Here is a 12153-nt window from a genome sequence, read left to right as displayed (position 1 = left end):
AAATTTGCTGATCCAGTTACCCACATTATCACCCAGATCATTGATATAGATGACAAAGGATCCAGCATGGATCCCTGCAGCACACCACTGTTCATATGCCTTCAGCCAGAGAGGCACCCATCTACGACCATGCTCTGGCTTCCCCCACAAAGTCAATTTCCAGTCTAATTTACCACCTCATCCTGAATGCCGAGCGACTGAAATTTCTTTACCAGCTTCCCATGCGGGACCTTGTCAAGTACCTTACTAAAGTCCATGTAGATAACATTCACTGCCTTCCCTTCATCCACTTTCCTGATAACTTCTCAAAAAATTCTAAGATGGTTTAGACTTGACCTTCATGCACAAAGCCATGCTGACTGTCCTTAACAGTCCATGTCTATCCAAATACTTATAGTGTATATCTGGTCCCTTGGAATACCTTCCAATAACTTTCCCACAACTGATGTCAGACTCTTTGGCTGATAATTTCCTGCTTTCTGTTTAGAGCCTTTTTAAATAGCGGAATAACACTGGCTATCCACTAATCCTTTGGTTCTTCTCCTGTTGCTAAGGATGTTTTAAATATCGATGCTAGGGCCCCACCAATTTCTGCACTTGCTTCCCTTTGGTTCCAAGGTAACACCTTGTCAGGAAGCTGGAATGCAATTCCATTAAATAGCATGAGCGATTATAGACATTGACAACAGCTTTTTGTAGGAAGGATCTCTTGATGAAGGCTCTCAGACTGAAACATCAACAGTTTGTAGCTCTCCACTGATGCTACCCAACTTCCTGAGTTCCTCCAGCATTTTGTGTGTGATACTTTGAATTTCCAACATCTGCAGAATCTTTTGTGAACAGATTTTGTCTTTGGGGTTGGAAGGAAACTTTTATTTAAAACAGGAGTTCAGAAGTAAAAGATGGAAGGCTTATGATTAAGTTATTCTAGAAGAAAAGCGACTTAGATGGATCAAATGGCTTTTTACCCTCTACAAACAATAGAATTCCATCAGTTTAATAATTTTTCCCTCTCTCTGCAGGGCATTACATTTGAAGAGGTTGAAAATTTCTTCACTTTCTTGAAGAACATCAATGATGTGGACACAGCACTAAGTTTCTATCACATGGCGGGGGCCTCCATTGATAAAGGTACAATAAGCTAATTGAATATGATCTTTGTATGCATAGTTAATGCTGATTGAGATTTAATGCTGCTTTCCACTTTTGTTGGTTCCTTGACTTTACTATACTTTGCTACTTTATTATAAAAGTCTGTTTTTTTTCCCCCTTCTGGACCCCCTCCACTGCCACTCTACAGGAAAGATATGGAGTCATTGGACTGGATGCAAGAGGGGTTTCACCAGGATATTGCTTGAATTAGAGAGTAATAGTTATAAGGAGAGATTAGATAAACTTGGATTGTTTTCTCTGGAGTATCGGAGGCGGAGGGGTGGCCTAGAAGTATAGAAAATTGTGAGGCATTAATAAAGTAAATTTTTCTCAGAGTGTAAAGTCACATACTAAAGGAAATAGGTTAAAGGTGAGGGGGGAAGGTTTAATTTTTTGTGAGATAATTTTTTTAATACAGAATAATGGATGTCTAGAACAGGCTGTCTTGGGAGGTGGTGGAAGCAGGTATGATAGTAACATTAAATGGCAATTAGGCAAGAACATGAATAGGGTGGGATTACAGGGATATGGGCAACGTGTAGGCATCAACACAGACATTGATCGTGTATTTACTGTGAATTTAAATCTACTCCGTTGTTCAGCGAAACATGGATGTCACTGTTTTTATAGTTCTGACATATACGATCCTAAGGAGCCTAACAGGAGCCAATGGCAGAGTCATAAACAAGAGGACATAGCTATAAAATAAGGGACTAGACATTTAAAACTTTTTTTCAGAGGGTTATGAATCTCTGGAATTTTCTGCTCTCCAGGATGGTGGAGACCAGAGAGTTAGATTAAAGATGAAAGGAGGTAGGTAATCTCTGAAAGGTTAAGCAATTGACTGTTATAGAGAGCTAACAAAGAAGAGTTAAAACAGCATTGATTTAGCAATGATCATATTGAATAGTGGGGCAGGGTTGAGGGACCTGGTGTCTACTACTGCTCTTTTTTCTTGTGTTCTTCTATACCCCAATCATTAGAACTGTTTGATTAAAAATGAATATTGAAATTTTATTACAAATTACTGAAAATATAAAGCAAAAACAGTAAATACCAGTCATACTCAACAAGGCAGCCAACATCAAAGTATTTCCAAGATTCTGAATGTTATTCCAAACTACTTTTGTGTTTCAGTTCCTGCAAAACATAATTTTAAAAAGCTACTCCCATTTCTGATTGCCATCTTGTATAAGCAGCTTACACTTATGTGTTCTGAAACCAAGACTATCAACAGTTACAGTGTATTTGTTTAAACATGTTTATATCTTTACTTATTATTTCAATGTAAAGTTTATGTCTATCATCAAAGCCAAAAACATAGACCATCTATTAGCAAGGTCAGTGGAATGTTGAACACGCATTTTGTTGTGGAGTGTTGTGATAAGGCAGAGTACTGCATCCTGTAACACACACAAATGCTACAGGAACTCAGGGTTGTTGAAGAGTCTCAGCCTGAAATGTTAACTGTTCATTCCTCTCCATAGATGCTACCTGCCTTGCTGAGTCTCTGCAGCATTTTGCATGTGTGTTACTGGATTTCCTTATCTGCAGGATCTACTGTGTATATGGTGTACTGAATCATATTCTGGTTGCACTTATTATAACGCAAAGTGCATCATCTGTCATGGTAAACAAATCTGAACTCCCTCATGTCAGGGGTTTGTTTTATGAGGCAGGACTGAAGAAACTAAGATTGTTAAACCCTGGAAAAAGGAACAGAATGTGTACAAGATTGTGAACTGTGTGGAAAGTTATTGTGAGTAACAGGAGTTGAATGCTGTGAGACATTTCAGAAAGACAGAAGGCAAATTGATAATTCATAACATGATTGGATATTTGGGTAGAGCATTAGAGGCCGAGCTATGGAAATACATTTTAAATTGCCAAGTAAATGCATATTAAGATTTAGTGACTATGAGAGCTTGACCCAAAACTTCAAAGGGGTCTTTATAGAAATGAACAACCGAATTGTTTCGCTATGTCCTTCTGTAATTCAAAAGTTAACATTACCAGCTTGAAGTAGAATCTTGCCTTCTGTTCATTACTGTAGGTAACAGAGGAATTTAGAGATGATATTAACCCAAAGAGAAAATGTATTAATTTGTCCCAAGAAAGCTGCCAACTAAGCACTGATAATGGTTTAGAACTTAGTGAAGGAGAGCCAAGGGAATAATTAAGTGGAAAATGGTAAAAACATAAGAGGAAACTTGCAGGCTACAAAAGCTGAATGTAAAAACTTCTTTACATTGTGAAAAGAAAAGATTCATGAAGACAGAAATGTATAATGATGGACAAAGAATGCTAATTCATTTGAACATATACTTTGGTTTATCCGTGAAAAAGAGGACATAAATAAACTTCTAAAAACATTAAGTAACCTAGGGTCCAGAGAGGTTGAGGATGTAAAGGAAATCTGTATTAGTAGAGAAATAGTGTCAGGAAAATTAATAGCTCTGAAACCTGTTAAATCCCAGTGACCCAGTAGTCTGTATCCCTGAATATGTGTGGCCCTAGAAATAGTGAATGCTTGAGTGGTGATTTTGCAAAATTCTTTAGATTCTGAACCAGTGGATTTTGAAGTTTAGTTAATGTAACTGCATTATTCATTTAAAAAAAACAAGAAAAATGGATACAAAGTGCTGGAGGAACTCAGCAGGCCAGACAGCATTTATGGAAAAGAGTACAATCAATGTTTCAGGCTGAAGCCCTTCAGCAGTCCTGTGGAAGCGTCGACTGTACTCTTTTCCATAGATGCTGCCTGGCCTGCTGAGATCCTCCAGCATTTTGTGTTTCTTGCATGGATTTCCAACATCTGCAGATTTTCTCTTGTTTGTGAGGAAAAAATGGGGCTGGAAATTAGAAATGGAATTAGTCAAAATCAGCATGGATTTACAAAAGGGAAATTGTGTTTGATAATTTTTTTGTGGATTATCTCAAAAGGGATGAGGGAGAAATTCTTTGACAAGATTCCACCTAAGAGAGTAATGTTTAAAGTTAAAGCACATGAGATTGGGAGTTGGTTGGCAGATTGGAAACAGAGTAGGAATAAATGGGTTCTTTTTGAGTGATAGGCCAGTGACTCATGAGGTATCACTGAGTTCAGTATTTAAACCACACTATTAATCATTAAGCTGGGATAATTAAAAGTTGCAGATGCCATAGATCATAGTATGAGATTGGAGGAGGAGATAGAGAGGCCTCAGTGTGATTTGGTTAGGTAGACTCAATGGGCAAATAAAAAGCAGACGCATTCTAATATGGATAAATATAAGGTTAGCAATTGATTTGGAAAGGGGGGTTGCATTGCTACATAGATGTCTGTATAAGTCACTCAACAAAATAATTATTCTGTTGCAGTAAATTATTATGAAAACCAAAGTGTGTTGGGCTTCATGTTGCAAGGATTTGAGGATGAGCTTGGGTAGCTTACTGTAATCATACAGGGCCTTGCTGATGCCACTCTGTTGCTTTGCTACTGTGTTCTATGACTCATTTATGAATTGTGTTCTGTTTTGATCTCATCTTGCTACTTAGTAAAAACCAGTTCAAATGGCAGGGTATGAAGGGGAATTACGATAATTGGACAGTTAAACAAGAGATTAGATAAAGAGGAGGGAACCTACTTGAAAATTGTAAAAATCTGATAAATGCAGAAAGGATGTTGCTGACGATGGGCAGACCTGGAACCAGGAATTACAGTCTAGGGGTACAATGTAAGACATGTAGGGCTCTGAAGAGAAATTTCTTCACCAAAAGAATATTGAACTTGTGCAATACTGTACAATGGAATGCAACTGAAACCTACTTATCAAATCTTCAAAAAAATGTTGGAAGTTCTAAAGAGCAAAGAGGTCATGGGAAATGGGGAAACTGCTTTCCTGTTACTGTAATGTATGTTTCTATTCCATTTTAAGCAGTTTCTGAACAGATTTTATCTTGAGGATTCACTGTCTAAGCTTTGTAGACCCATTAGCAGTTCTAAAATTATAGTCGTAAAGCTTAGAGTACTTAATCAAAAATCTGAACTTTTTTCTCAACAGCGACCATGAAGCAGGTTGCCAGGACAGTGGCACGAGTGGAACTCTCTGATCACGTTTGTGATGTCGTCTTTGCTTTGTTTGATTCTGATGGTGGGTGAATCCAAAATCTTAATAACTGCTTCAGTCTATTCTATTTCACAGCCTCTCTTCTGACATTAGTTTGGAGGTAAAACATTCAGCATCACAATCCAAATTTATATTGATTATTCCATCTTTTTCACTATTACTTCCCCACTCTTTTCTTGCTTCATAAGAAATAGGAACAGGATTAGGCCATCTGGCTCGCTGAGCCTGCTCTGCCATTCAATAAGATCATGGCTGATCTGGCCATGGACTCATCTCCACCTACTTGTCTTTTCTCCATAACCTTAATTCCCCTACTTTGCAAAAACCTATCCAACCTGGTCTTAAATATATTTACTGAGGTACCCTCCACTGCTTCATTGGACAGAGAATTCCACAGATTCACCACTGTCTGGGAGAAGCAGTTCCTCCCCTTCTCTGTCCTAAATCTACTTCCCCGGATCTTGAGGCTACGTCCCTTAATCCCCAAATTTTTATCCTTTTCCTTATTCTTTCCCTCAGTATTTCAAATCTCATTCCTATTTCTTACTCCATGTATAGAAAATTGGGTCCCTCCGGTACCAAATAAGGTGGCCACTGTGTGTATGTTCATGGTCTCCTACTGTTATAGATCATCTACTTCAGGGTTCAACGCGTTGTGCAGTCAGAGATGCTTTTCTGCACACCACTTTTTAAACATGTATTGGAGATCCTTTTACCTTCCTGTCAGCTTGAATCATTCTGTCTATTTTCCTCTAACCTCTGTCATTAACAAGGTGCTTTCACACACATAACTGCTGCTCACTGGACTTTTTTTTTCGCACCATTGTCTGTAAACTCAAGAGATTGTTGTGTGTGAAAATTCCAGGAGATCAGCAATCCTATCTGGGACCAGCAATCATTCCACGGTCATAGTCACTTGGATCACATTTCTTCCCCATTCTAATGTTTGGTCTGAACAATATCTGTGGAATGCTCTGCCTCAGAAGGCAGTGGAGGCCAATTCTCTGGATGCTTTCAAGAAAGAGTTAGATAGAGCTCTTAAAGATAGCGGAGTCAAGGGATATGGAGAGAAGGCAGGAACGGGGTACTGATTGTGGATGATCAGCCATGATTGAAGTGAATGGCGGTGCTGGCTCGAAGGACCAAATGGCTTACTCCTGCATCTGTTGTCCATTGAACATTTGACCATGTCTGCATGCTTTTATACATTGAGCTGCTGTCACATGATTGGCTGATTAGATATTTGCATTAATGAGCAGGTATACCTAATTAAGTGGCCACTCAGTGTAGGTCAACCTTTGGTATTTTCCTTGGGGTGGCAAGTTGTTCCCAATGAAACTGCCAGCATTCTGCTAATTAAATGTTGGGAAGCTTGGCAGTCCTGAACAATTGTATGCAAATAAATAAAGCCTAAACGTGTGGAGACTGCCAAAGATCTTCTGACTCTTTCAACACTGAAAGCCTCTTAGCATCCTGCAACTGGGTGCCAACTTTCCCAAGCTACACCCAGCAAGAAATTGGAAACTTCATTTATTTCAGTGAAAAACTGACAAGTTTCAAATAAACACGAGGAACAAATAATGTAAATTTTTTTTTAAAAATCAGCTTATTTTTATTTTAAAAAATAATTTTAATGGAAGATTAAGTTTGGAAACTTTTGAATGTCTGATATTCATAAACGTTCATTTTATTTGTGGACAGCACAATAATGTAGCACATAGCGCTCCTCTCTCACATGTTTAGTGATCCACCTTCTACTGCCATATGTTTGAAGTTTGACAGCATGAATTCCTCTGGTTGATAGGCCAGTTAGCTATTGTCATTACCCCTGGTGTAGATGCAGTTGAGTTGGGAGAATCAGGAGGTGATGATGGAGAAACGTAAGACAATAGGGTACAGGGAAATAAATGGGGAAACACAATTGATGGTGTTACTCCGTGAGCCAACGTAGAGCCAGATGTTGTAAGTATGAAAAACTGAGACTAATGTCAAAGCATTGCTGTTTAGACCAGCCACATTATAGCACTACAGCCAGAAGGCCTGCCAAAGTTGGAACTGGTTTATTTCAGGAATTTGCCACTTGAAGATTCACTGAGAATAAACTCATGTAGGGAAATGGCAAGTGTCAGCAGACAGCTGTCGCCAGGAAATTCTGGGATCTTATATATCCAGATACAGATGTCCCTCTTGCCTTACTCATATTCCCCTCTCCTAATTGAATTAGGGCCTGTTTCTTGGGTATCAGTAAAAATTCCTGGTGTTCTGAGCCCAACATGACCATAAATCCTTAACGTTTTCCACGCACTCTGTGTGTCCAACTCTTTAAACGTTGGCCCTGCTACTGGAGGTTTGTTGGAACTCTCACCAATTTAGCCAGTCAGGTGTGCTCATAAATTGGCAATCTTTAAAAAAAATATTTATCTGATGTATTCTTTCTTCATCAGGACCCTGACATGACATGCAAATACTTGTGTAACCCCACTGTTCTTTACTCCTTTAGTGAGTTAGCTTTACAAAGATTCTGAGTCCTATTCCTGCTCTAAACTCATCTAAATGTTCTGAAGTATAATTATCATTGTATTTGAGTTATTTGGTTAACATAAGCATGTCTTCCTGTTTTCTGTTCCAGCAGTGGGTATCTTAATCTCCCGTGGCCTCACAGTACATTTAAGTTAACAATAGATTATTACCATATGTAGTAGCAAAATGCATGAGAAATATAAAATTATCCTTTTGAGCTCAAATTCTGTGTGGGTTTATTACTAATAGATGTTGTAAATTAAAAATAGAAAATGCTGAAACTACCTAGAATGACCTGGTATCCTGAAAAAGTTTGTTTTTCAGGCCAATGACCTTTTGTCAGAACTGGAACATATGCTTTATTTCTGTTGCTCTCTGACAAGAATGTTCTGGTTACAGGTTTAGAAATTGCATTGTTAAGCTACCAGGCAGTACCTGCCATTTTGAAATTGTTAGCTGGTAGGATTAACAGAACCAGCAGCGAAAATCCAGTCCTAGTACAAGAACTTTTTATGCTTTGTGCCTGTTTCTGAATTGTATCTTTTATACCCTATTTTAAATAATCAATTATACATAGAGTGCACATTAATGTTTTAACACATTGAGATGTCTTAAATCTGCACAATTTGGACTGAGATTCTGCAGAATTACTTATACTCTTGTGGCATGATCTTTTTAACGTGTGTTATGTTATTAACAATTAGTTTAAAAACTCTAGAGTCTAGATGTTGTCTGTTGCAACATTGGCCTTTTAACCTGGGAGTTGTCTAATTTGAGTCTATCACCTTCAGTCAGTCTTTCTGACTGATTGCAGCCCTTTATTCTAAACTTGCCTTGCACAACCTTGAACCAATGCCCTCTCATCCTGCTGCCCAGTTGTATTTAGTGTATTGATTTGTAGTCTCTTTATCAGTCTTATTTTGTGTATGCATTCCTTTTAGAAATTGCAGAGGCCAGCTCATCAATTTGGTAGTGATCTGTGTCAGTCAAGTCATTGGATATATTTACAGTGGAGATTGATAGGTTCTTGATTAGTAAGGACATCAAAGGTCATAGGAAGAAAGTTAGAGAAGAGGTTTGAGAGGGAAAATAAATCAGTCATGATCAAATGGCAGAGCAGATATGATGGACTGAATGACCTAATTTTGTTCCTGTGTCTTAAGGTTTTAAAGTGGGGATCAGATATGTTTCTTGCCACTGCTTTATCTTTTAGAGACTCAGTCCACTCTGTTCTCCATCTAAAACTGTTTCTCTAATTCCCAACAAAATCGGTCATTAGCTTTCATTGTACAAACTCAGTGTCTGTTCCCGAGGATTCCTCACAATGCTAAGCATATCCCAACATCTGGAACACAGGTGTACTGCTTGATCCTAGTCTAGATTGCTATCAACATCCAATGCCTGGTGTTGTTCCAAGTGCAAATCCTGCTGCTTCCCTATCCGTGACCTTTGCTTCTCCTTGTCAGTGCTAACTTCCCTCTGTAATGTTAGGCAATGAATGTCAGAGTAATTCTCTACTTGTTTTCCCTTTTGCTGGTTACCAATCCATATTCATGCCATACTCACTTTATAAGTGAATGCTTCATTGGAGCTTGAACAAAGTGCTAGAGGACCTGAGTAAGTCAGACAGCATTTTGTGTTTGTGAACAAAGTCTGCCCTTTTTAGAAAATGTTCATGATTTTCACCTGGCTGCCCTTTCAGTTTATTTTCAGTTCCATTTATTTTCCAGTACTAGTTCAGACCATTGTAGGATCACATTATACCATTCCAACATGAATATGTTTGTTCATTTTTACAGTGATTGTTCAAATACTTTCATTACTAGAATCAGAATGATAAAAACACCATTAAAATGTACAATATAATGAAAAGCATTAACCGTAAAATCTTGATTAAATAAATTGCATGCTGACAATACTATTCGATCTTAACTCCATCTCTTGTTTCTCAATCCATTAAATATGAGAAAGTCTGGGAAGATTGCCCCAGTGTTTATTCTCTGCAGGACTGCCTCTGAGCATTGCAATGTATCTGAAGGAATGATGATCAAGGGAAAAAATACTCAGTAGAAGTCAAGACACCATTTAGGTAAAGTTCTACAAGAAACCCAGAGCTCACATCCGTAAGAACATTTGGTCAGTAAAGCAGGCAGCTTTTACTGGAGAATAAATTAGTTCTGTGAGCCACTGTGTTTATTGGCTGTTACCTGAAACCATTACTTCTGAGGGTGACTAACCAAGCCAGGTGCAGCAACATTCAGTGCTGTTGTGTGATTTAACATAGACATACAGCCTGTTCAGATTATGATTCAGTCACGATGAAACAGATCTATATCAGCTCTATTCACTGTAAGGAAGAGATAAAATACCAGTGGATGTGAACAATGAATCAGCAATTTAAGAGCAAGATGGAAACTTGTAAAACTTTGCTTATTGAGATACGTTGCAAAGCAAGCCCTTCCAGCCCTTAGAGCCACGCCACCCAGCAATCCCCCAACTTAGGCTAGCTTAATCACAGGACCGATTAGGCTGTGGCAAGTAACCAGAGTAAACTCACACAGTTATGGGGAGAATGCAGGCAGGTTCAGGAATGCTTTGTATAGTAGAGTTGTGGATGAAGTTGTACGGAAATGCCATAAAAGCAGTTGAGGTAAATAAATTCTGAAGCAATTAAATATATAGTAAGAATTACAAAAGGTTAGAAGAACTGTGCACTATCGGCTGCTCTCCAAGATTCTCCAGTAGTCAGATTTGCAGAGCATATGTCGCCACTGTTCTCAGAACCTGGGGTACAGCAAGGAGCAAAACGGATCCTGTCCCACTGTAATCCTGTAATATAAAAAATCTGACAATTCAGATAGACTCATCACAGGGGAGAACCAAAAAGTGAGAGAATAGTTTTCCCAGAGCATTTTAACTCAAAGCTGCAATATGCTAATCGTGGGATCCCGAAGCACAGCACTGAATTGTCGATCTCAGTTGTACATTCATTTCCTCAATTGGGTTTGAAATTCGAATTGACAACACTTCCAGTGAGGCAAACTAACACTCAGGAGAAGCTATGTGCTCATTAATAGGAATTAATGTAGAGTCTCCTGGTATTTGCATTCAAATCAGAGTTCAGAAAGTCTCTGCTAGCTCCATACATCACTAAGCTCATCAAATCACTTGGATCAAATTGTATAATTGCATCCTGCCAGTCTGTAAGAGTAGAAGGATAATTTTCCAGTTCTGCTCATGATGTTTTTGAACATTTTCATAGCAAATCAAGGAGATTTTGATTCCTTGTTAAATGTATTCAGTCAGTGCCAGGATGTGTGACTAATGATGGAAGTTATTAATAGAGGTTTGAAACTGTCTTTCAGGTAATGGTGAGTTAAGCAACAAGGAATTCATTTCCATTATGAAGCAACGACTAATGCGTGGACTGGAGAAACCCAAGGACACAGGCTTCACAAGGCTTATGCGTGCAATGTGGAAATGCACTCAGGAGACTGCCTGGGACTTGCCTTATCTATCCAAATAAAGAAAAATATAGTTATGACTCAGTTATAAATCAACCCTGGGCATCTTTGGCATCTTATCTCCTGAGGACTGAACTAGGATGTCCTGATGCCTTAATTCATGGAATGTTTGAGCTATTGGGGCTTTATTTTCCAATTAAGTTACGTCCTCTTTTAAAATATGGTACCTTTGCATGTCAAGCACAAAATATAGCCCAGTAGGTATGAAGGAGTAATTTACTCTGAACTGTTGATAGATTGCAGAAATCTGTTTTGAGCCATTTACAGCCAATGTGCTTAAAATGGTTAAATTACTATGATGCTCACAATCCATCAAAGAAATGAATGTAAGCCCATTTCATAGTTTCTCGTCACATAAGGTCTCTTATGTAAACACATGCATTGTGCCTTAGGAATTGTTAGATTCAAGACATTCCTGACTGTGCTCCATTTCACTTTCATGGAACCTGTGCCATCAGACTCCTCAGAGTGGTACTACTGCTCTTCATTGTGAGGTGGGTATATCAGGACTTGAATCACCATCTTGCCCTAATCCCCATTTTATTGACCTATTGGCCACATTACATGGGGAAGCAACAAGTATTAAAAGGCTTGGAGATACTCACCCAGTTCTAAGTAAGTTTGCAGTGTGCTTATTGACTTCCCCCATTGTAAGCTTTGAAGTTTAGATAAGAGATTCTTGATGTTGTTGCTCCAACAATATTCTAACCACAGCCCTTCACTCAAACATTTGTGCTGTCAGTCCATGTTTTGCATGCATGGTTTCTGCACACAAATGCACTTGAGTGTTGCATCCAGTAAAAGTTTGTGTTTGTAAATCCAAATCAGTAGTGGAAAGTCCAAAAGAG

At 38.5% G+C, this 12153-nt stretch overlaps 1 protein-coding gene across 3 annotated transcripts in view; it reads left to right on the top strand.

Moving 5' to 3' along the window:
- Window positions 1-11464, top strand: part of micu1 (mitochondrial calcium uptake 1) — a 117263-nt gene extending 105799 nt beyond the window's left edge. For all 3 annotated transcript variants that reach the window (XM_059946488.1, XM_059946487.1, XM_059946489.1), the window contains 3 exons: window positions 1023-1131; window positions 5196-5285; window positions 11147-11464. In XM_059946488.1, the coding sequence (XP_059802471.1) occupies window positions 1023-1131; window positions 5196-5285; window positions 11147-11307 (360 nt within the window). In that variant the 3' untranslated portion in view covers window positions 11308-11464. The remainder of the gene's footprint in view (window positions 1-1022; window positions 1132-5195; window positions 5286-11146) is intronic.
- The last annotated feature ends 689 nt before the right edge of the window (window positions 11465-12153 follow it).

The sequence above is a fragment of the Hypanus sabinus genome, chromosome 21 (assembly GCF_030144855.1).
Source record: "Hypanus sabinus isolate sHypSab1 chromosome 21, sHypSab1.hap1, whole genome shotgun sequence".
NCBI classification, from domain to species: domain Eukaryota; kingdom Metazoa; phylum Chordata; class Chondrichthyes; order Myliobatiformes; family Dasyatidae; genus Hypanus; species Hypanus sabinus.
This window is presented reverse-complemented; position numbering and strand designations above follow the sequence as displayed.